Source organism: Narcine bancroftii, chromosome 2, assembly GCF_036971445.1.
Source record: "Narcine bancroftii isolate sNarBan1 chromosome 2, sNarBan1.hap1, whole genome shotgun sequence".
Classification (NCBI taxonomy): domain Eukaryota; kingdom Metazoa; phylum Chordata; class Chondrichthyes; order Torpediniformes; family Narcinidae; genus Narcine; species Narcine bancroftii.
Genome location: NC_091470.1, coordinates 275,071,671 through 275,097,144, shown reverse-complemented (window position 1 = coordinate 275,097,144; position 25,474 = coordinate 275,071,671). Strand labels below are relative to the sequence as shown.

Here is a 25,474-nt window from a genome sequence, read left to right as displayed (position 1 = left end):
GTTTGACACCACACTAAAGTCCCCTTGCTCAACCCATGTTCGACACCACACTAAAGTCCCCTTGCTCAACCCATGTTCGACACCACACTAAAGTCCCCTTGCTCAACCCATGTTCGACACCACACTAAAGTCCCCTTGCTCAACCCATGTTCGACACCACACTAAAGTCCCCTTGCTCAACCCATCTTTGACACCACACTAAAGTCCCCTTGCTCAACCCATCTTTGACACCACACTAAAGTCCCCTTGCTCAACCCATCCTTGACACCACACTAAAGTCCCCTTGCTCAACCCATGTTCGACACCACACTAAAGTCCCCTTGCTCAACCCATCTTTGACACCACACTAAAGTCCCCTTGCTCAACCCATGTTCGACACCACACTAAAGTCCCCTTGCTCAACCCATGTTCGACACCACACTAAAGTCCCCTTGCTCAACCCATGTTCGACACCACACTAAAGTCCCCTTGCTCAACCCATGTTCGACACCACACTAAAGTCCCCTTGCTCAACCCATTTTTGACACCACACTAAAGTCCCCTTGCTCAACCCATCTTTGACACCACACTAAAGTCCCCTTGCTCAACCCATCTTTGACACCACACTAAAGTCCCCTTGCTCAACCCATGTTTGACACCACACTAAAGTCCCCTTGCTCAACCCATCTTTGACACCACACTAGTCCCCTTGCTCAACCCATGTTTGACACCACACTAAAGTCCCCTTGCTCAACCCATCTTTGACACCACACTAAAGTCCCCTTGCTCAACCCATGTTTGACACCACACTAAAGTCCCCTTGCTCAACCCATCTTTGACACCACACTAAAGTCCCCTTGCTCAACCCATGTTCGACACCACACTAAAGTCCCCTTGCTCAACCCATGTTTGACACCACACTAAAGTCCCCTTGCTCAACCCATGTTCGACACCACACTAAAGTCCCCTTGCTCAACCCATCTTTGACACCACACTAAAGTCCCCTTGCTCAACCCATCTTTGACACCACACTAAAGTCCCCTTGCTCAACCCATGTTCGACACCACACTAAAGTCCCCTTGCTCAACCCATGTTCGACACCACACTAAAGTCCCCTTGCTCAACCCATGTTCGACACCACACTAAAGTCCCCTTGCTCAACCCATGTTTGACACCACACTAAAGTCCCCTTGCTCAACCCATGTTTGACACCACACTAAAGTCCCCTTGCTCAACCCATGTTCGACACCACACTAAAGTCCCCTTGCTCAACCCATGTTCGACACCACACTAAAGTCCCCTTGCTCAACCCATGTTCGACACCACCCTAAAGTCCCCTTGCTCAACCCATCTTTGACACCACACTAAAGTCCCCTTGCTCAACCCATCTTTGACACCACACTAAAGTCCCCTTGCTCAACCCATGTTCGACACCACACTAAAGTCCCCTTGCTCAACCCATGTTTGACACCACACTCAAGTCCCCTTGCTCAACCCATCTTTGACACCACACTAAAGTCCCCTTGCTCAACCCATCTTTGACACCACACTAAAGTCCCCTTGCTCAACCCATGTTCGACACCACACTAAAGTCCCCTTGCTCAACCCATGTTTGACACCACACTAAAGTCCCCTTGCTCAACCCATCTTTGACACCACACTAAAGTCCCCTTGCTCAACCCATGTTCGACACCACACTAAAGTCCCCTTGCTCAACCCATGTTTGACACCACACTAAAGTCCCCTTGCTCAACCCATCCTTGACACCACACTAAAGTCCCCTTGCTCAACCCATGTTTGACACCACACTAAAGTCCCCTTGCTCAACCCATGTTCGACACCACACTAAAGTCCCCTTGCTCAACCCATCTTTGACACCACACTAAAGTCCCCTTGCTCAACCCATGTTTGACACCACACTAAAGTCCCCTTGCTCAACCCATGTTTGACACCACACTAAAGTCCCCTTGCTCAACCCATCTTTGACACCACACTAAAGTCCCCTTGCTCAACCCATGTTTGACACCACACTAAAGTCCCCTTGCTCAACCCATGTTCGACACCACACTAAAGTCCCCTTGCTCAACCCATCTTTGACACCACACTAAAGTCCCCCTGCTCAACCCATCTTTGACACCACACTAAAGTCCCCTTGCTCAACCCATCTTTGACACCACACTAAAGTCCCCTTGCTCAACCCATCTTTGACACCACACTAAAGTCCTCTTGCTAAACCTATGTTTGACACCACACTAAAGTCCCCTTGCTCAACCCATGTTTGATAGTTCCAGGCACCAATACTCATCCGGTTCTGTCTTATACTAAAGCTAGCAACGTTACCTCATGTAAACTCAAAGCAATAATATCTGGTTACAGCTTCCACAATAAATTTAGTGAATGCACCACCAGGATGTAGGACAAACATGTTGACGTCAGCATAAAGCACCACAGCACTGTCTCACTTCTGTTTCCTTATTGCTCTACAGGAAATGAAAATATCAGGGATTTTTTATATATATATATTAAATTTTAGGATGGAATTTCTTCCCCTATCCTCATCCTTCTTGAAGCCTTCTGTGAATCAGGTATATCGCTGAAGTGATTGCCACATACTGGAATCACTTAAGTGCTTGGGAAGAAATGGCCATCTGCCTATAGCAGCAAAAATTATCAACAGAAAACTTTGCTGCAGTTAATTTCTTCTCATTTGCTACTGGATGACAGACGGGGATAGTGGAAGAGTCAACAGAAATGAAAGCAATGTGGATAGTTCTCAGAGTACCTATGGCAACTGGTGCTGGGTTTTAAGATGACCATACCAAGGGGAAAAGAGGGAGGGGAACTGAGAAAGGATTCCCGAGGTTCACCAGAGATAGCAGTGGGGACACAGGAAGGGAAGTGGTTGGAAAAGATTATCCAACTATAGAGGAACAAGGCGAGAATGGCGGCATTGGAGGACATGTAGTTGACAACTGCATCAAAGTCTACAGGCATGGAGGGGAAGATTACGTTTGTCACCATCACAAAGGTCATTAATCGTAGCTTTGACATGAATCCAAACCATGTCATTGGGAAACAGAAGTAATGAAATGATGCAAAATAAATACTGTTGCTGCAGGTTAGAACAGCATGGATGGGGGAGGGAGTAACTGAAGGCCAGACCATGAAAGCATTGAAGAAGCAATAAAGATGTTGAATCTTGAGTTATACAAGTAGACTAAGAGAGGAATTGTAAGAGTTGAATGGGACCCACCTAGTGTAACATTTACTAACTTATGAATAAATCATTGGATGACTCCTGTAGATCCATTCACCCAAGAGGTGAGATCAAGTCCCTGAGGAATGAACCTGATCATACAAAATGTGAAGGGACTCTGGGTCAAAACCTACTCCAGGCAGGCAGCAATATTGATGTCAATAAACTTCAACAGGAGCTTCATAATCACAAGCTGCAGTACAAGATGTCAGTTTAGGGTGAGCGTTCAGAAACTCAAGTGACAGATCATTCTCTCTCACTATCCCAATTTGCTGACCTCTCTTTCTTCCATGCTGACTTGGAATTGAAGATGACGTGATTTCACTCAAATTCTGTAGGCAGCTAAGGAAGAGCAGAAGGTACTTGATAGGCCAGGGAAGGTAGTTCGGGTGTGCTGAAGTTCTGCTGCCACCTCAGTGTTTCCACATGCCCTTGAAAGGACTGAAACCATCACAAACACTTCTCCTCCAATTTGATGGACCAGGGAGAGCGGATCCTTAGGCATCAGTTGGAACATTATGCTCGGTGCTTCTTGTGTCATGCAGGAGCTCACTATAGAGTGTCCATGCAAGAATCCAGTGTGAGCCACATGAACATAGCAAACCGATGAGAACTGACCAGTTGAAATTTGACCCTCTACCCTAGGTACATCATCCAGGGAAAGCATACATTGATTTGCTTATCCTACTCATAGACAACAGCAGTGATCTCAAGCATCTCATATGCTTAAAGTATGCTTTTAAGCATTCTTAAAGCATACACTCTGCTGTTTTTTTTACTTTTTTTTGAAAAAAGAGTTAGGGGGACAGTGGTATATCTCTTGGCATTGAAATGGAAGTGGCATGTACAGTACAGAACCTCTGGAATCTAAATGTGACAGCAGCTCTACTGTTAATTTGACCTTGCATTAATAGACCATTTAGCAGGTTATTTCTATCATGACTACAGCAAGAGAGCAGAGGAATCTTCTGGAGCATCTTAAAAGACAGCAAAAGCCACACCTACCAAAGGGCTCGATGAATTGGTAAAGCTTCTCTCCAATGGAGATGGCTTCAGTGTACTGCCGTAGGTGGTAGAGGATGATTGCTTGGTTGTAATAAAGCATGCTGTTCTCAACATCGTCTAGTCCCTCCATTTCTTCCACTGTGGAACGGACCTAAAACAGTGACCAGTTGAGCATTTATTCTTCCAAGAATTTTCTTCCAACAGCTCTCCCTCTCCACACCGCCTATCCTCAACCACAACCATTACAACAGTATTCACAGTGGAAGAGCACATTTCACTCGTGAAGGAGATCAGCACCAAATCAGGCTGGGACTCCCCAAAATTAACAGCAATGAAATGGAGAACAGCCCTGCAAAGAGAATGACCAGCTCTAGATGAATTATATTCTCAAACTTTATAGGTTGTACAGCTGATGACCTACCTACAATCTATTAGCATTCTCAGGAATCAGGAACAGTTCGTTTAGAAAAGATTGAAACTCTGTGTAATACTCTCAACTGTTCAAAGAAGTTGCAAGGTGTTAGAAAGCAGTGTCCATCTTTGTTAAAATTACAAAGATCGAGTGACCTCAAATTTTCAGCTGATCTATGACAGCCAACAGGGATGTGGAAAAGCTGGGTCCTGCCGGAAGCAGGATAACATTCGTCTGCAGATGTTATCTTTTGGACTTCTAGAAGGCATTTGATAAAGTTCCCCTTAAAATTCTAGCTCACAGAACTTCCATTGTTGACCTTTTTTTAGGAAGCTGCTAAGTGGTAGAGATAATGCACACACAATCAAATTGGCAGGGTATGTGAAAGGATTGAGTTCACAACTAAACATTACAGCCAGAATTAACACATACCCAAGTAAGGGACTGGACCCACTGCAATTCGCCTACCATCACAACTGCTCCACAGCAGACGTAATGTTACTGGCTCTTCACTCAGCTCTGGATCACCTAGACACCAGCAACTAATGCATATAAAAATAAAAGATCTACAGTTGTCAACAAAAAATCTGGGCACTATGAACAATGAACTCCAAAACATCATTTAACAATGACGATTAATGGGTTAAGCAAATGGAAAAATTAAGATCATACAAAATTATCCACTTTGGATGTTGAAAAATAAGTGTTTTATGCGAATAAAGTAGAAAAGTGGATATTCATACAGAGTCCCTTTTTGAATGGTTATGGACTGGTGGATAAAACCAGTAGATCTTTGGAATCTGGCCTTTAAACATGTGAAAGAGTGCACAAGACACCACCTGATTAAATCAAGTCAACTTTTATTTATCATTCATACCATGCTTGCAAGGTAGGACGAGATAGCGTTTCTCCAGGACCACGGAGTATATTTACATAGATACAAGTTAGGAAAGCAGTTAACACATTAAAATACTAGAGTATTAAGATGTATACACAAAGTCCATGGCGCACTATGCACATCTGTACTGGGAGTTCAGGAGCCTGATGGCTTGGGGTAAAAAGCTGTTTTCCACTCTGGATGTAAGGGCCTGAGTACTTCGATACCACCTGCCAGATGGCAGAAGGGAGAACAGTTTACATGTGGGATGTTTGGAGTCTTTCACAGAAGAGGCTCCCCAATGGTCTTTTCCACTGACTTCACTATCCTCTGCAGAGTCTTGCAGTCCAAGGTGGTACAGCTTCCAAACCAGGTGGGAGTACAGTTCCACAGGATGCTCTCAATACATCCTCTGTAGAATGTAGTGAGGATGGAGGGCGGGAGATGGACTTTCCTCAGCCTTTGCAGGAAGTAGAGGCACTCCTGGGCTTTCTTGGCTATGAGACTGGTGTTAAGGGACCAGTGAGGTTATCCGCCAGGTTCACACCAAGGAACTTGATACTCTTAACGACCGTCATTGGTCAGGGGAGCGTGATCTCTCCAGGCCCTCCTAAAATCGACAACCATCTCCATCAACACCACCTACAAGCCACAGGCCACAGGAAAGAAATAATGACCTTGCGAAATCCGAAGCATAGATTTAGCAGAATTAGACCATGAGCTCTGATTAAGTTATGAGAAGTTTTCACAAACTGGAGCTGCATGCCATTTAAACACAAATGTTCAGATATGAAGGAGAATGATGGTGTAGAGTCTGGTTGGGGAGTGCAAGACTAGAGAATTGAAGCTGAAAACAGTGAAAGGTCTATCAGAAACATGTATACATTCCAAATGTTGAACTCTTTTCTACAAATGTCATTCGGCAATAGGTCAATCTTTAAGTTTAGAACAGATTAATTATTTATCAACCAAAAGAACAGGAGTAAAACAAAGACAGATCACACATTGGATATACATTCAATGAATGAAACAGAATAAATTCCTATTTCTGGAAAGGTCATTGACAATGGTCACAACTCTGGGCATTTACCTGATTTTTCAGCAAGTTGAGTGTCTGCCTCAAGGTGTCTGTCAAAGTCTGGCCATTTTTATAGAACTCCACCACTGCTTTATTCAGAGATATTTTGTAATCATCTTTGTTTAGTTCCTGCAGATGTCCCAGGTACTGGAGAGAGGTGTCAAACTGCCCCAACTGAAGTAAAGAAATGCACAAAGTCACACAGAGGCAATCATAATTTGCAGCAAATTATCTTTTAGAATTTCATATAAATATCCCACATCAATGAGGTTCAACAAAAAGGGTGGGAGTATGCAAGCAGAGTTTGGAGCCAGCAAAGGTGCTTCCAGAAAAGAAGCCTGCCATATAGAATTCTTTCTGGAAAGTAGAAAGAATTCTACTTTCTAAGGAGTCTGATGAGATTTGGCAAATCTATCAACAGATGTACTGTGGAAAACATACTGAATGGTTGCATCAAGGCCTGGTTTGGTCATTTGAGTGTTCAAGTACGTAGAAGCTGTAGAAGGTAGCTCACATAGTCAGGATCATCACAGGCTTCCTCCAACCTTCCATCTTTCCTAAAGCATTGAACCACTCCTTGTAATCCTGGACTATTCAAATATCACAAAAGGACTGTGCACTATTGCACTAGGATTACTGTGAATATTTATTATCTATATATCTTCTGTATTTATAGTCTTTTATTTCAATTAAGTTTACTGTTATAGTTTGTATTTTACAAGTTCAGCTGCAGGAAGCAAGAATTTTAGAGCAGAACCATAGAACACTACAGCCCAGAAACAGGCCCTTCATCTTATCTAGTCTGCACTGATCTATTATTCTGACTAGTCACATTGTCCTGCACCATAACCCTCCATATCCCTACTGTTCACGTGCCTATCCAAACCTTCCTTAAATTTCAAAATCGAGCCTACATTCACCAGCTGGCAGCTCAGTCACACTCTCCATGTTAAAAAGATCCCCCTAACGTCCCCTTTAAACATTTCACCCTTAACCCACATCTTCTAGTTTATGTCTCACCTGCATTTTCTCGATCTATATCCCTCATATCTTTGTATACCTTTATCAAATTACCCCCCGCTCCCATTTTCCAATGCTCCAGGGTATAATGTCATAACTTGTTTAATCTTTCCCTGTAACTCAGCTCCTCAAGGACTGTTAACATCTTTGTAATTTTTTTTCTGTACACTTTCAATCATATCAATATATATTTCCTATAGTTAGGTGATCAATACTCCAAATTTGGCCTAATCAATGCCTTATACAACTTCACCACAACATCCCAACTGCTATACTCAATACTTTGATTTATGAAGGCCATCATGTCAAAAACTCTCTAAGATTACCATTCCTTCAATGAAGAATTCTCAGATATAGCACAACAGATCCTTCAGCCCTCCGAATGCATGCTGACCATCAACGTACCTTCCATATACCCATCAATCACCCCCCCCCCCTCCCCGACCCCATACTCTAATACACATCTACATCACCAGGAGCATCTTTCATTGTCCAATCTATCTACCAACCTGCACGCATTTGGAATGTGGGAAGAAACTGGAGCAGCTGGAGGGAACCCATGCAGTCACAGCGAGAACATGCAATACAAAATGGACAACAATTGTCCAGTGGGTTTGATAAGTTTGAGCTCCACTTTCATAGCTTCTGCCCCAGCCGGTGTGCCCACAAAAACATTATATTGGAACAATGCCATCAGAGAGAAAATTCCCTGGACTGGGGAGGAGTCAAGAAGATACTCCTGATTCCTACAACTATTTTAAGCTTCACACTTCCATATTTTTTTTAAATATACTTTGCATTGGGCAAATAAATCCAAGAACCTTTTGTGGTAATGGCTATCTACAAGGACAGGGTACACTGCTTTCTACTGAGGATCCCCTGCTCAAGGGCAGAACAAGGAATGTGATCAGATGGTATCAGTGAAGGGAGGAAGTGGTCCATCTTGGATCAATGACCTCTCAACAGAATTGGAAATAAAACAGGCTGAATTCCAGAGAGAGGAAAGAGGCAGAACGAAGAAAAGAATGTTCACCACAAGACGAAGTCCAGGAAAGACAGAGGTGATGGTAGTCAGCTTACGTAGGATAGAAGTGAATAGCAAAATGACACACATATTGAAGATCAAATGAAATCTGACAACAGAGAAGAAAAAAAGTAAATGCTGGAAATGTGAGGCAGCAGGCCATGATAGACTTGTAGAATAATTTGTTGCCGATTTCTCCAATGCCTCGCATCCTTCCCTATAGCTCATAACCAGAAAGTGAAACTGCACCAACAGTAATTCCCACATATTGGTCAAAGGACTTCTGACCAGGAACACAAAAGATAATTACAAATATTGTATTTTCTTTTGTTTTTTTTCCCCTTCATTTTTATTTACATTGTAAACAAATTTTAAACCTGCAGCCTTAACGATAGAAAGGGTAGTGAAGGCAATGCACATCACACTGGTCTTCATTAATTGGGGCACTGATCACAGGAATAATCAATGTTACATTGACTGGGACATTAGGTTACAGCTGTACAAGACATTGGTGAGACCAGAACAGAAATATTTTATTCAGGATGGCATGCTGCAGGGATGTGTTGAAGGTAGAGAGGATGCAGATAGATTCCACAGGTACATGCATAGGAAGCACCAGAATTGTAAGGAGAGACTGAATTGGCTGTGGGATTCCCCCCAGAGTGAGGGAGGCAGACGCAAGGGTGACCTTACAGATGTTTACATGAGGGGCACATATAAAGTGGGCAGTCGCAGTCTTTGACCCAGGGTAGGGAAGTCTAAAATTAGAGAGCATAGGTTCAAGGCGAAAGAGGGAAATATTAAAGGGAAGCTGAGGGGAAGTTTCTGCATACAGAGGACACAGGGAACAAACTGACAGAGGAAGTAATTTGGGCAGTTACATGGATAGGAAATGGTTAGAGGGATATGGGCCAAATGCAGACAAATGAGACCATCTCAGATAGGTACCTTGGTCATCACAGACACATTGGAATGAAGACCCTGCTTCCATGCGATATAACTAGGACATTCTTTTCATTTTTCAGAATGAGGGGGAAGCACTCAGGAAATAATAGTAAATTTTCAGTGTTAAAGAGCCCAATTATGCCATGTTCTTTTCTTTGTTATAGATCAGGTGTTTATTTTAAGGTCTTTTGGGTAAATGGTATGTAAAACTAAACAAAACAGGTATATAAACAGCAAACCAGAAGGCACAAACAGTGAAAAACAAAATGTTAATGTAAACACAGTGGATAATTAACAGGTCACATTCTAAAGGAGTGCATTGAACTGAATCATCAACTCCACTTCTCTCCACAGATGCTGCCCAACCTGTTGAATATGTATTCCAGATTTTGTTTCCAGTCACAAAGATTAATAAATGAGAATAAACTGCAGATGAGTTAAACATTACATTGAAGAACTGCAAGTACTGTATCAGCCCAAGGTAACTCTCAACAAGGCAACACTTACTGTGTAAGCTTGGTAAGCATTATTTGCAAGCTCTTTTTCGTAGTCCGCAATTTCTGGTGACAGGGAATTGGTCTCTGCTTTGGCATCAGTCCCTTGATCTACAGCACAAAAACAATGATTCAAACAGATCTACTTCACTGATACTGAGGGAAAGGAGTGTGGAATACAAGGGGGGAGGGTGGGTGCAGAGGTGGAGGTGCAGTGGAGGGAATGGAGGGCATTGACATGGGAGTGTGGGTGCACAGGGAACAATGGGGGAAGTGGGCCTGGTGGTGAGGGGGGTGGGGGAGGAGGAGGAACAGGGTGCATGGGGCCATGGAACCATGAATGAGCCAATCGGTTGAGGCCAGGCCCCACCTTGCTCCTGGGCCTTAATCACCCCCCTCCCACTTCTTCCTGGGACACCTCCACGCCCCCCACTTCTTCCTGGGACACCTCCACGCCCCCCACTTCTTCCTGGGACACCTCCTCCCCCCACCCCACTTCTTCCTGGGACACCGCCCCCCCCCCCCACTTCTTCCTGGGACACCGCCCCGCCCCCACTTCTTCCTGGGACACTCCCCCCCCTTCTTCCTGGGACATTCCTCCCCCCCCAACTTCCCAGGATTGACACCCCCCCTTCTTCTTGGGACAACACCCCCCCTTCTTCTTGGGACAACACCCCCCCTTCTTCTTGGGACAACACCCCCCCTTCTTCTTGGGACAACACCCCCCCTTCTTCTTGGGACAACACCCCCCCTTCTTCTTGGGACAACACCCCCCCTTCTTCTTGGGACAACACCCCCCCTTCTTCTTGGGACAACACCCCCCCTTCTTCTTGGGACAACACCCCCCCTTCTTCTTGGGACAACACCCCCCCTTCTTCTTGGGACAACACCCCCCCTTCTTCTTGGGACAACACCCCCCCTTCTTCTTGGGACAACACCCCCCCTTCTTCTTGGGACAACACCCCCCCTTCTTCTTGGGACAACACCCCCCCCCACTTCTTCCTGGGACAACACCCCCCTCCCCACTTCTTCCTGGGACAACACCCCCCTCCCCACTTCTTCCTGGGACAACACCCCCCTCCCCACTTCTTCCTGGGACAATACCCCCCTCCCCACTTCTTCCTGGGACAACACCCCCCTCCCCACTTCTTCCTGGGACAACACCCCCCTCCCCACTTCTTCCTGGGACAACACCCCCCCCCACTTCTTCCTGGGACAACACCCCCCCCACTTCTTCCTGGGACAACACCCCCCTCCCCACTTCTTCCTGGGACAACACCCCCCTCCCCACTTCTTCCTGGGACAACACCCCCCCCCACTTCTTCCTGGGACAACACCCCCCCCACTTCTTCCTGGGACAACACCCCCCCCACTTCTTCCTGGGACAACACCCCCCCCACTTCTTCCTGGGACAACACCCCCCCCACTTCTTCCTGGGACAACACCCCCCCCACTTCTTCCTGGGACAACACCCCCCCCACTTCTTCCTGGGACACTGCCCCCACTTCTTCCTGGGACACTGCCCCCCCTTCTTCCTGGGACACTGCCCCCCCTTCTTCCTGGGACACTGCCCCCCCTTCTTCCTGGGACACTGCCCCCCCTTCTTCCTGGGACACTGCCCCCCCTTCTTCCTGGGACACTCCCCCCCCTTCTTCCTGGGACACTCCCCCCCCCTTCTTCCTGGGACACTCCCCCCCTTCTTCCTGGGACATTCCTCCCCCCCCCCACTTTATCCTGGGACAACACACCCCCCCCCACTTCTTCCTGGGACAACACTCCCCCCCCTACTTCTTCCTGGGACAACACACCCTCCCCACTTCCCGGGACTTACACCCCCCCCACCTGCCCTAGCCTTACTTCCCCCGCTCCTTCTCCCTACCCCCATTCCTGCATCCCCACCACCACTCCCCAGGCCTTACCCTTCCCCACGATTCTTAACCCCCTCTCCTTTCCCGTTCACTGGACCTTACACCCGCCACCCCATTGCCCAGACATTATAACACCCCAAACCACCCCCCCCCCACCGCGCTCATTATACCCCGGCTCCCCGGGCATTATACCTCCCCCTCCCCCGCTCCCGGGCCTTACCCCCATTGCCCGCCGCTACCACCACAGGCTCCGCCATCACCACCGTCGCTTACTCTGCCAATCAGCTCCAGGCGCATGAAAGTGACGTCATTTCCTTCCAACCGCAGACGGTCGCACCAATGGGTCCTGTCGGCACACGCTGCTGCTGATCAAGGAGCTCCTGGGGCAGTGGCCCCGGCCCCCAATACGTGAGCTCCCTGCAGACAGTGAGTTACTGGCTCAGTGACACGTCCGGATGGATTTCCCCAGCGTGAGGGGACACAAGGCCGGCCCATGCCCACTCCTCGCTGAAACCGGAATGGACAGTGAAGTGTATGTGCCTGGGTTTGTGGGGGCCAGTGGTCATCATGTCCACAGCACCTCATGGGTTTATACAAGAAAATCTGCAGCTGCTGGTGTCGAGTGCAATGCACAAATCATGCTGGAGAAACTCAGCAGGTCACGCAGCATATATATATACCCCGGTGAGGGGTCCAGGGCCAAAGCGTAGGTTACTCTTTACTTCCTATGGATGGGACTGAGGCAGCTCGATCGATACCTCTGCTCCCAAGCCTCTTGTGTTGACGGACATGAGTATCCAACCAGCCTGACTGGCTGAGTTCTTCCAGCATACTTGTCCTTGTTTCAGATTACATAAGTTATTGAGCTTGGGCACTCCTTCCCATCTAGCCAGTGCACTATCTTTCCTCTGGACCTATCCTGTTAGGCACACCCAAGAACTGTAATGGAAGATATGACTGTGTGTTGCAGTGTCAGCCTATGATTTTTCACGTGCTTCTGCTCACCTGATTTAACTCTCCCAAATTAATTGCCCCTACAGTGCAGATAAGTGGTAGAATCTGGGGGAAATTGGTAGGAATAAGGGGACAATAAGTGATTTGGGTAAAATTAGAAGGCAAGGCCTCTCCCAACAGATGCCATCTCATTGGCTCTACACAAAGCCCTGGAACACCTGGACAGCAAAGATGCATTCATTAGGATTCTCTTTATCGAGTACAGTTTACCTCCAAGCAGGCTCAGGCCTGGTCAGTACTTGGAGGGGAGACCGCCAAGGAACACCAGGTGCTGTCAGTTCTGTGAGGGGTGCTGGACAAAGTGGTAGACAAAAGTTATGTATGTTACATTCTAAATATAGTATTACATGACAATAATGGAACCTTCACCTTTAAATTGATCAGCAAACTCCAAGACCTGGGACTCAACACTCCACTGTGTAATTAGATCCTTGATTTCCTCACCTCCAGACCACAATCAGTGAGGATGGGTAATCATCCACAATCTCCACCAGTACTAGAGAGCCCCCTGCTCTACTCACTTTACACCTACAAGTGGGAGGCTCAGTACGACAGCAACATCATCTACAAGTTTGCTGGCGATACCATGGTAATGGGTTGTATAAAAAGGACAATGAGTCAGCATACAGGAGGGAGATTTAAAACTTAGCTGAATGGTGCACCAATAATATCATCAAAACCAAGGAGCTGATTGTTGACTTCAGGAAGGGAAACCCAGAGGAAGAGAGGGTGAGCAAATTTAAATTCTTGGGAGGGATTATCTCAGAGGATCTTTCCTGGTCTCACACAAACGGCATAATGAAGAAAGCACGTCGGCAACTCTACTTCCTCAGGAGTTTGAAGAGGTTTGGCATGACTGGAAACCCTGGAAAATTTCTACAGATGTGTGGTGGAAAGTGTGTTGACCAGCTGTATCATGGTCTGGTATACAGATATCAATGCCCCTGAGTGAAAAGCCCTGCAAAAGATAATTGTCGCAACCCAGGACATCACAGGCAGAATCCTCCACACCATCGAGAACAACTACAGGAGACCAGTGGCAGTCATCAAGGATCCAAACCACCCAGCACATGCTCTGTTCTCGTTGCTGCCATCAGGAAAGAGATATAGGTGCCACAAGACTCACACCATTAGGTTCAGGAACAGCTGCTCCACCATCAGACTCCTGAACAACAAATTTAATCAGGAACTTTTTACACTTTATTGATTTTGCTTCTCTGTATTACACAATTAGTTTACATTTTTTAATTAGTTTATATGTGTATGTTGAGTCAGTTTTTTTTTGCACTACCAATAAGAGGTAATTCTGCATCGCCTGCAGGAGAAAGAATCTCAGGGTTTTATGTGATGTCATGTATGTACTCTGACAATAAATCTGTAAAATGATGTTGGCACGTTGGGACAAGGGCCTTTTTTGTGGTGTATGACGTAAACAGCCGTGCAGACGCGAAGGAGAGGTAGGGGTCTCCGGCTCTCAGTGAAAGGACCACTCGCTGGGGCTACTGAGCGGCAGTTGCGAATGCAGTCACTCGGTGGAGCTGCTGAGCTGGCACTCGGATGATAAGTCGATCTCAGACCTGCGAGTCGAATCGATCAGTCATTGGATTGGGGACCCGAGTCCGACGAACCGGGGTCCGGTTCCGATCGTCTGGGTCCGGTGAGGAGGGCGAATAGGCCAGGCGGAATGTATGCATGCATAGATCGATAGATAGGGAGGGGGATGGGGCACGGAGCCGCAATTGGGGCACAGTACGATCCCACCGTGACTGCCCTCTTTCCCCCCCCCCCCCCCCCCCCCCAACCGGAGCTACGGGTGGGCCCGGTATCCAGAATGCCGCTGGCCTCCCGGTCTGAGGGCACGGGGCCTACTCTGGGTGGTCGCCATGCCCGTCTCGGGAGGGATGGAGGCGAGAGGCCGGCTTCCCGCCGCCAGCAGCATGTCTGGGCGGACTGGCGGCAGCGGCTGGGCTTCACCTGCAGGAGGATGTTCACCGGGAAACGAGAGGGCTCCCTCTGGAAAGGCTTCAGTCACCCGGGACTCAACCCGTTGGAGGCTGAAAGGACGGGAGGGCCTCTCAGGCACATGTACAATTATGAGTTAAAGCAAATGTTTCCACTGGCAGGTGACAGGAGAGCGAGGGAACAAAGCCTCCGGATTTGGGGGAAACAAAGAGGAGGAGGAGGGTCATGAATTCCCTGCCCAAAAAAAGGTGTTTAAGGCTCAGATATTTGAAGAAGAGGGGAATGGTGTGCAGGACAGAGGGGATCTTGAAAGTTCAATAAGGGGATTAAAATGGTGCCTCCCTCAATTTAGTGAGACATAGACTATAAGAGCAAGGACTGGAATGGGATACAGCTGCCTTTGGTTACATCTTGAGCACCTCAGAAGAGCACTGCATCAGGTGTTATTGGAAACAGGCCTGGAAATGTTTTGAAAGATGGGCTGGGGGGTTTTATTGGAAGAAATTTAATTTGGATGTTTAAAATTACGAGATTTAAAATTTAAATCTAGACATGCAGCATGGTATCAGGCCATTTCGGCCCACAAGCCGCCCAATTTCACACCATTAATCTACAACCCCCAGTACGTTTTGAACAGTGGGAGGAAATCAGAGCCCTGCGGAAAACCCAGACAGACATGGGGAGAACAAACTCCTTACAGACAGCGTGGGATTCGAACCCAAGTCCTGATTGCTGGGGCTGTAACAGCCTTGTGCTAACCGTGCCACCCCAGATGTGGCAAAATAAGCAAAACATCTTGGAATTGAGAGGTCAGAAACCACAAAAGATGGATTTAAATAATTCCTAGATGAATTAAACCATAAGATAGAGGAGCAGGAGTAGGCTGTTTGGTCCATCAAATCTGTTCTGTCTTTTCGTCATGCACTGATGCATTCTCCCATTCAATCTTGCTTTCTCCCCATAACCCTTGATACCCTGACTATTAAGACACCTATCAATCTTTCCCTTAAATGCACCCAATAATTTTGCCTCCGCATCTATCCATGGCAGCAAATTCTAGAGGTTCACCATGCTTTGACTGAAGAAATTCTTTTGCATCTCTGCTTTAAATGGGAGACCTTCAATCCTGAAGTCGTGCCCTCTTGTCCTTGACTCCTCTACCTTGGGAAACAAATTTGCCACATCTTCTCTATCCAGGCCTTTCAACATTCAAAATGCTTCTATAAGGTCTTCCATAATTCTTCAGAACTCCAAGGAGTATAGTCCAAGAGCTGTCAATTTTTTCTTGTATCCCTTCATTCCAGGAATCATTCTTGTACATCTTCTTTGAACTCTTGCCAGTGCATCCTTCTTTAAATAAAGAACCTAAAGCTGTACCCCACACTTCAAGTGAGGCATTACCAGTGCCTTATAAATCCTCAACATCACATCCCTGCTCTTATATCCTATTCCTCTAGATGGGAATTTGCCTTCTTCACCACAGACTCAACCTGAAGGTTAACCCTTGAGTATCCTGAACGAGGACTCCCAAGTCCCTTTGCACTTCCGAATTTTGAATAATCTCCCCAACCAAATAATAGTCTGTCTTTTTATTCCTTCTACCAAAGTCTGTGACTTTGCCACTTCTTTGCCCATTCTCCTGATCTAAGTCTCTCTCCAGCCTCTCCATTTCCTCCTAAGTACCTGTCCCTCCTATCATCTACAAAGGAAAATGAGCACCAAAGGGTGAACTTGCTACCTGAAAGGGTGGAGAGGCAGAAACCATACTGATGGGCACTTGAAGTGGAGATGTGCAGGGTTAAGGAACCATTGCTGTCTATGGGATTGAGCCTGAAAGGTGTCTGTGCTATCAGTTTTCCATGTTCCTGAAGTTCCATTACCGGTGTGAATGGAACTGATGTGCTGAACGCTTGGAACACATTGCACCCCAACAGAACTGGAGTTTGGTGGAAAGTGTAAGATCAATAAAGAGCTGTTCTGGAGGCTTCATCGGGAATGTGTGTGTGTGTAAAACTTGTGGTTTTATTGGCAGGAGTGATGGCAGCAGCAAGGGCTGCTCTCTGCTTCATCTTGTTCTGCTTGGTGATCTCCCTTCAGAGTGAGTCCCAAGGCATCACCGTTCACCATCCAGAGTGTGCAGGACATGGTGAGCATAGTCGCCCGGCCTGGCCAGATCCAACTGGTGTGGTGATGGACAGTTACAAGGCAGCGTTTGAACAGGAATACTACCTGCGCAAGCTATTCAGCCAGTACGGGGAGAATGGTACAATGACGGTTGAGGGATTGGAGAGGCTGCTGTGCAATGTTGGAGTTGGCGCTCTCAGGACCATGCTGACCAAGCGTGAGCTCTTCCACCATGGATCCAGGAAGCAGACGGTATTGGCCGAAGGAACCATTCACAATCACTGCTGCCCAAGCTGCCGGCAGATCCAGTTGAGAATTGGCTTGCACACCATTCCCAAAGAGGCCGGCCACTCCCGGAAACGCCTCAATGCATCTGGGGTGGTTCCTCAAGCCAGCCAGGGCACACATACCCACTCGGTGCCTCCTGACCATGAATCTAGAGGTGAGGGGCATGCGAGGCCAGCACGCAGTCCCCTCAGCGCAATCTCCCCACCAGCCAAGCCGTCTGTGGCACTTGCTCTCAAAGATCAGCTTACCACAACAGCTGGATACACTGGTCACACGGTACATCAGCTGCCGCCTGAATATCCCACTCACAAAGTGGTTAAAGAGGTCAAGAGAAGAAATGATCTGCTCGAAGACCATGCAGACAAAGAGTCGAACAACGAAGAGGTAAGATCCTTGATTTACTGATGCCTTTATTTCTCTGTCAACCGACAGCAATGGCAACAATTGGTTCAAGTTCATTATCATCTGACATACACCACCAGGCGAATCAGTGTCTCTCCAGTCCACACACATACACAGCACATAATAATCACAAACATACAAATATGTTATTTAAAATAAATATTTATAAATATTTTGGGACGATTTACTCAATTACAGGATACTGTTCATCAATCTAACAGGCTGCAGGAAGAAGCCATTTCCTGCCTGGCAATCCTGATTTTGATGCTCCTGTGCCACCTCCTTGATGCTAGTATGTCAAAGTGTGTGATGGATGATAGAGGTCCTCAATAATTCTTTGAGCCCTATTTAAACAATGCTCCCTGTGAATCTCATTCTCAAAGGAAAGGAAGACCCCAGTGATCATCTTGGCCATTTTGATGATTCTCTGTATGTCCAACTGGTCTGATGCTTTCCAGCTACCGTACCACACAATGATGCAGCTAGACAGGACACTTAATTGTGTTCCCGTAAAATGTTGTCAAGGTGGGAGCTGGTAACCTTGGCCTCCTCAGCCTCCTTAAGTTCTGCTGTGCCTTCCTGACTAATGTGGAGATGTAGTGGGACCTGGATAGGTCATCTGTTATATGAACACCAAAGAACTTTGTGTTCTCCGCTTTCTCCTCGATGAAACCATTGATGTGTTGTGGATTTATGCAGCACCTTGTAATGCAGTACCAAATACCAAGGTGATTCAAACCAGTCTGATGACAGGAGATAGACAAACAACTGAAGGTGCTGTTGGTTAGGCCATGTTCCAAATGACAGTTCCCAGTGCTCTTTATCAGCTAGGTGACTTACCTCTTTAGATTCCTCATTGGGAATTTACAAATATGATGATGGATTTCTGCACTGTGCTTTTCCCAGAAGAAATTGGAAGCAACGCAAGCTGAACCAGAGGTCTCACCCCCAATTTTTACTTGTAGAAAATTACCTCAGCCACTTGTTTCCCTCACTCACTTTTTGCAGCCTATTCCAAAATCTGGCACTGACATCTGAGATCCACGTCAGCAGTGAAATGATCTCAAGATCCATACAAGAGGTGGATCCATGCAGTAATTAAATAATTTTGAGTGTGTAGTTCGTCACTGCTGCCTTGCAGACAACCCCTCGTCCCTTCTGGCTTGACATTCCCACACTTGGTGTGATTGGACTGCCTCAAGATGTATCATGGACAGTGGATGGTGGTTAGGCATTGCAAGACTTCCCTGTGTTGGCACCTATGTCTGAGAAATTATCTGCTTTTAAAAGGCTAATTCAGATGAGCTTGAGTAATTTTCAAATAGGGACAAGTGTCGTCGGACAGACCTGTTACCTGTTGTGTCTCTTTAGTGCCTGAATGCAAACAAGTTGTTCTCATCCCATGGGATGCACGCACGGGAGAGTTTGAGTGCTGAGCAGTTCAGCTACCTTTGCCCTGCACTCCTGGACCAGATTGAAAGCAAGGCATGTATTGCGCATGAACCTGGAGAGAAATATTCCGGTTACTCCATTGGGGCAGGTAAGTCACCATGTTATTTGGATTTGCCTCATACTGTGTAATGCACACGTCCATAATCTGTCCCACAATTTGACAGCAGGAAGCAGGGTCCTTCAGTTACTTTGAAAGAGGTCTCCATTCACCCTGCTCTCTCCCTTTAGTGATGCACACTTTAGATCCCCTTCTTAAATCTATTCCCACTATCCTGATAGGTCTATGTATCCTGTGGTTGTGAATTCTCATCCTGCCACTGAAAACAGATGTATTCTGAAAAAGAATTGTGAATTTGAACACCTTCATTAGATCTTAACTATTTACAGAATTGAGAAGTATCCCCATTTTTCCCTAGTGATCACAGTCTCATCACTCGTACCTATCTTGTAAAACTTCCTTCCAAGTCTTTCAGGGGTTGAGAGTAGAATTGTCTAACTCAGAAATCTTGTGTAACTTCCTTTTGTTTCTTCCAAGGCTCTGCAAATTTTACAACAGCTGTAGTTCAGAGAAGTGGAAATAGAGCGCATTGTGGTTTATAATGCCGTACCATCCACTCTTGATGAAGAAAAGAATAGGGAATGGCCACTTCTTAGGAAATACTTTAAACCAGCTATTCTTGACCTTTATTTTGGCTATGGCCCCCTTAGGACTCCATTCAAAGTTTGTGGCCCCCATTCCCTGTGAATCAATCCAGTATAGTTGGTTTCTTCTGTTCTTCTCCCCTGCTGACTACATTAAAAAAAATTAAAATTATTCTGTCCTCCTTTTTCAATGTGTTGTGGCCCCCCCCCCCCCTCCCCCCCCAGGGGGGGCTATATGACCCCAGTTGAGAATGGCTGGTTTAAAGTATGATTTTGGACAATATAATGAAGAATATCGTGAGCTATAGGGAGAGTTTGAGCAGAGTAGGACTTTATTCCTTGGAGCGAAGGAGGATCTCACAGAGGTGAACAAAATAGTGAGAGGAATAGATCATGCGAATGCAGAGAGTCTTTTGCCCAGAGTAGGAAAATCAATGATCAGAGGACAAAGGTTTAAGGTAAGGGGTGAGAAATTTATCAGGAACCTGAGGGATTTTTTTTTTTACACAGAGGGTGCTGGGTGTCTGGAACAGGCTGCAGGAGGAGGTATTTAAGGCAGGCACAATTGCAATATTCAATAAAAAAAAGTTGGACACGTCCTTGAATCGATTGGGTTTAGAGCGATATGGGACAAGTGCAGGGAGGTGGGATTAGTCTGGGTGACATTTTGGACAAGGTGGGCACATTGGGCTGAAGGGCCTGTTTCCACCCTGTGTGACTGACTAATGCTGTCTCTTGTTTTACAATAGCTTGGGTTGGAGGTTTTGTATCTGTCACAGTCATCAGCCTGCTGTCACTGTTGGGCATCATTTTTATGCCCTTGATGAATAAGACATTCTTCAAGTTTCTCTTGACATTCTTGGTCGCTTTGGCTGTGGGGACCCTGAGCGGAGATGCCTTTTTACATCTTTTGCCACATGTAAGTATTGTCGTTGTATGGAAAAGCCACTTTCTCAAAAAGACCTCTGAAGGTGCAGCTCTGTATGCTGAAGAGATTGGTCTGTTGGAAGTATGCTAGTTGCTTAATATTTCCAAGAAGGGGTTTATTTTGGGGAACCATTTCCAATTCAATATTTGTTGTGACTTTGCCTAATTGAAGCCTTTTGCTTTGTCCCCAAAATGAGTTTTTTAAAAAAGCAAAACCCCCACGATCCTGAATGGTATCAGTACTTTGATCTTTGACGGTTCTGAATCTAGCAGCCACACCCTTGGGTGACTAAGTGACGATCCATTTGACAGCTCAGCCACTTTGCAAGCTGGTGGGATCAGACGGTTGATTTAAAGGAGGGTTGTGACTCTGCACCAAGTGCCCGATGAGGTGCAGGCTCGAAAGGCAAACCTCAGGGATGTACACTTTAAAATGGCTTCATGGATAATGCCAGTGATGATCCCATGAACACCTGTTCTCCAGACCCGAGATAACCTGGCTTCATGTTCCCTCTGTCCATAGCAGAGGTTCGCAACCTTCCTTTCCCCCCCCCTCCCTACTCACATACCATCTTAAGTAATCCCTTCCTAATCACAGAGCACCCATAGGTGCTCTGTGTTTAGTAAGGGATTAATTAAGGTGGTATTCAAGTGGAAAATAAAGGTTGAGAACCACTGATCTATAGGGTTGCCAGCACTTCAAAGAAACTGATGTTTGCTCTGTTGTGTGCGTAAAAGGTAGATGTTAAGGAGCCTTAAGGAATCTTATAATTTTGAATGGGCACAGGGGTTTCTGCCTGATTACCTGGCTGCTATTAACCTCGTCTCTGACTTCACCAAAACCTAAGGTCATTCATATGTTTGTGCAAGGTTACTATTTGCAAATTGGTTCCGTGTTTCCCATTTCATGACTGTGGCTACACTTCAGATAATTAGGGCTAGAAATGGAATGAAAGTGGGATCTCTTTATTACTTTGGAACTTAAAAAAAAACTTCTCTCTTTAGTCTCAAGGCATTCGTCATCATGATGCTGAGCAACATGAACAAACTGAAGAAGACCATGATCATTTGAATTATGTGTGGAAGGGACTCACTGCCCTTGGTGGACTTTACTTTATGTTTCTTATCGAACATTTGATAACATTAATCAAAATGTACAAAGGGAAAAAGAAGGTAAGACTTGGTTTTTCCTGACGTTTATGAGAGCCACCTGTATTGCGAGATAGAGAGCCTTGATTTTAGTGGACAACTGCAAGTTTTATTGCACTGGGTTGTTGTTTTGAACATTTGTCATGTGACCCTCGCCCCCCCCCCCCCCCCCCTTTCCTTTTGGATGTTTGAACTCTGTGGTGCCTGAGTTGCAACTTGCATATCCCAGATGGTTCTCTGATAAACAAATCAGAATTAACAGCAGAGAGGCCTGTGGTTAAAGGCTCCATCACTGCCACGTAACACTACATTTAGAATGTAACATTCATGAAATTCTTTAACCTTGTCGACCGGAAGGCAGACAGAGAGCCACCACTTTGACCAGCAACTCTCATAGAAACCTACAGCACCCGATGTTCCTTGATGGTCTCCCCACAAACGTACTTAGCTTCTGAGATCAGACAATCTCAGGCATATTCAGGCTATTAGGTTTAAAACAATGACCAGAATGAGGGAAACTAAGCAGAGAATTTGGATAAAAGTTAAAAATGAAGTGTTTTGATGAGTAACTGAAAATAAACTTTGCAAAGTTTGATTCTCAGGGTGACGTGACAAAACTTTTATTTTTACAGAGCAAGTTCTTATGACTGGGAGGAGCTCCCTTAAAGAGTGACAGAAGTGTACTTAGTGGGAGCTTTTGAAAGAGAACTGGGTGAATAGTGTTTTGGAGAAGATTTTACAGAGGGAAGAGAAATCCAGAGAGTGGACCTCAATGAGAGAGCTTTAGAAAAGAGGCAGAGGAGGATGATGGTTAAATGCCAGCTTCCCTGTTGGTTCCTTGTTGATTCCATGCACTAGTGATGGTGGTGCCATACTGCTCCATCTTGGGATATGCTGAAGTGGACAGTGCCAGTTCTTCAGATGTTTAGAAAGAAAAAACAGCTAAGATGGTTTCTCATTGCCTTTCTCCATAGTGTTAGTCTTTGGTAGGAGCATGTGATTTCTATCTGGATGTCCAACTGAAATTTGGGGGCGATGGCCAGAATTTTGTAGTCATGAGCAAAGCAAATGTGACAACCACTGATTTAATTGAAAATGGCCTCCAGGATCTCTGTGGTGTAGACCTCCACATTGATTGCTCAAGTTCATTATCATCTGACTGTATATAAACAACCAAACAAAACGGCATATCTCCTGCACTTAACCATATAACCATTTACAGAGCGGAAACAGGCCACGTCGGCCTTTCGAGTCCGCACCAGTTCACTAGAGCAACTGCACTAGCTCAAACCTCCCGCTCACCGCCAATAACCCTCCGACCCCCTCACCTCCATGTACACATCCAACCTTCTCTTAAATGACAGAAGGGACCATGATGCAACTATCTCTGAATACAGGGTTAATGGTTACTTAGGAGTGTGAATGAACAGAGGGATCTTGGGGTTCAAATGGAAGCTCCAGGACAGGAATTTGAAGTTCTTGACCCTCTCCACTACTGAGCCATCGATGAAGACTGGATCGTGTTTCCCTGACTTTCTCCTGAAGTCCACAATCATCTCCTTGGTTTTGCTAACATTGAGAACAAGGTTAATAAAACCAGTATTAGCTAAGTTACAAAGCAGACTATTTGAAATATTTATCTCGTCCAGTAGCATCTTGAGAGATAGGAGCAGTTAAATTTGGTGTAAAAGAAGATGCTGAGAAGGTGTGCTGTAGTACAAAGGAGAGATATGTGATATGGTAACCAAGAGAAACTGAATAACGTGATGGAATTGGCTGAAAGAGTTGTAAAAGCTAACACATGATACAACATGTAAACAAGTGAATTAACTAGTGGGAATGGGAGCAGGGGGAAATCCCTAGTTTGCACCCATTAAGGACTGCCCAGATTTGAAATCAGCCCCACTTCGTCCCTTATCTGAGATGCAGGATGCCTATAAAGCCCTAAGCTTGCTTGGACATACGATATTCCTGTGGAAATGTTCCGTGCGAGGAGTCACGTGATGGAGTAGTGGCCGGTCGGGGAACTCCAGCCCTCTCCAGAAAAGTAAAAAAAAGACAGTGAAAAAACGAAGGCACAACACAAAAACCAAAATAAAATGAAAATAAAGGTGTAGAGAAAATGGCAGCGAAAAAAGAAAAGCCAAAAGCAACAAGAAGAAGAGAAGAAGAAAGGACGTCGGAAGAAGGTGAAGGCCTTTCCTGTCCGAGGAGGCTCGCCACGGAGAGAGAAGCCCGCTCCCTAAGGTCAGCTGAAGCTCCGAACTCGGGACTACAAAAATGGCTCACGGAGCCAAACAAAAGTGCGCAACCGCGCATGCGCGAGGAGTCGCGCATGCGTGATGTGCAAGACAAAAATAACACTGACGGGAGGGGGGACCAGCTGAGGAGTTGATCTCCACAGCTGAAATTGACAGCCACAACAAAGCAGCAAGAGGAAAACACAGAAAATAACGAGAGCAAGAAAGAAGAGAGTAAAAAGAAATCAAAGAAACAACAGATGACCAACCCAGAGGAAGAAGACCAACATCAAGACACTTCTAATAAAAATAAGAAGACCAAAAGTACCCAACAAAATAAAACAAACAAACCAACAAGAAAACCAGAAGAGACAGAGGCAAAGGACACAGATCCTGGAATAGACTCAGAAGAAGTGGAGGGAGAACACAGAGAAATGGAAGATGAAGGGAAGGGCAAGACAATGGATATATATTTTTGTTAAGAATATATGGAATCAGTAAAAGAATGGCAGTTACAAGAATTTAGTGAAATGAAAAGAGTAAAAAGTACAGAAGAAAAAATGAATAGATTAGAGATGATCATGACAGATATAGGAAAAAGAGTGGACAAGGTGGAAGAACGAGAAACAGCCGTAGAAATGGAAGTAGAGGACTTAAAAAAGAAATTAGAAGAATCTGATAAAAAAGTTAAAGAGACACAGGAGCTGTTAGCTCAGAAGATAGATATAATGGAAAATTATAATAGAAGAAACAATATAAAGATAGTGGGCCTTAAGGAAGATGAAGAAGGCAAGAATATGAGAGAATTTATAAAAGAATGGATCCCCAGGGTCCTAGGAAGACCAGAACTACAGGAAGAAATGGAAATAGAAAGGGCATCCAGTACATTAGCTCCTAAACCACAACCACAACAAAAACCAAGATCCATTCTAGTAAAATTCTTAAGATATACAACAAGAGAAAATATATTGGAGAAAGCAATGAGGAAAATAAGAGAAGACAAAAAGCCACTGGAATACAAAGGTCAAAAATTTTTTTTCTATCCAGATATAAGTTTTGAACTCCTGAAGAAGAGGAAGGAGATTAATGCAGCAAAAACGATCCTATGGAATAAAGGTTATAAATTTATGTTAAAATATCCAGCGGTACTTAAAATAGTTATTCCAGGGCAGCAAAACAGACTATTCTTGGATCCGGAGGAAGCAAGAAAATTTGCAGAACAACTACAAAACAGACAGAGAGAGGAAGATATGTAACGAGAACAAAAATGACCACAAACTATATATATGTGTGTATGTATATATTAAAAAAATAGA

General features: G+C 45.5%; 2 protein-coding genes across 6 annotated transcripts in view; one reads left to right on the top strand and one right to left on the bottom strand.

Annotated features, from left to right (window-relative positions):
• Positions 1 to 12,247, bottom strand: part of cnot10 (CCR4-NOT transcription complex, subunit 10) — an 87,212-nt gene extending 74,965 nt beyond the window's left edge. For all 4 annotated transcript variants that reach the window (XR_011352161.1, XR_011352160.1, XM_069920982.1 and 1 more), the window contains exons 1-4: positions 12,179 to 12,247; positions 10,104 to 10,201; positions 6,620 to 6,781; positions 4,241 to 4,391 (exon numbers count right to left, since the gene is read on the bottom strand). Coding sequence is in view for 2 of the 4 variants with exons in the window: in XM_069920982.1 (XP_069777083.1) it covers positions 4,241 to 4,391; positions 6,620 to 6,781; positions 10,104 to 10,201; positions 12,179 to 12,215 (448 nt within the window). In the remaining 2 variants the exon portion in view is untranslated. The remainder of the gene's footprint in view (positions 1 to 4,240; positions 4,392 to 6,619; positions 6,782 to 10,103; positions 10,202 to 12,178) is intronic.
• A 2,167-nt stretch (positions 12,248 to 14,414) lies between these two features.
• The window catches only part of LOC138755277 (zinc transporter ZIP6-like), a 32,032-nt gene continuing 20,972 nt past the window's right edge, over positions 14,415 to 25,474 (top strand). Inside the window, exons 1-5 of one of the 2 annotated variants that reach the window (XM_069920979.1) lie at positions 14,415 to 14,629; positions 16,967 to 17,730; positions 19,120 to 19,288; positions 20,592 to 20,761; positions 21,775 to 21,942. In XM_069920979.1, the coding sequence (XP_069777080.1) occupies positions 14,530 to 14,629; positions 16,967 to 17,730; positions 19,120 to 19,288; positions 20,592 to 20,761; positions 21,775 to 21,942 (1,371 nt within the window). In that variant the 5' untranslated portion in view covers positions 14,415 to 14,529. Of the gene's footprint in view, positions 14,659 to 16,966; positions 17,731 to 19,119; positions 19,289 to 20,591; positions 20,762 to 21,774; positions 21,943 to 25,474 lie in introns of both variants that reach the window. The other variant, XM_069920980.1, reaches the window with a different exon arrangement.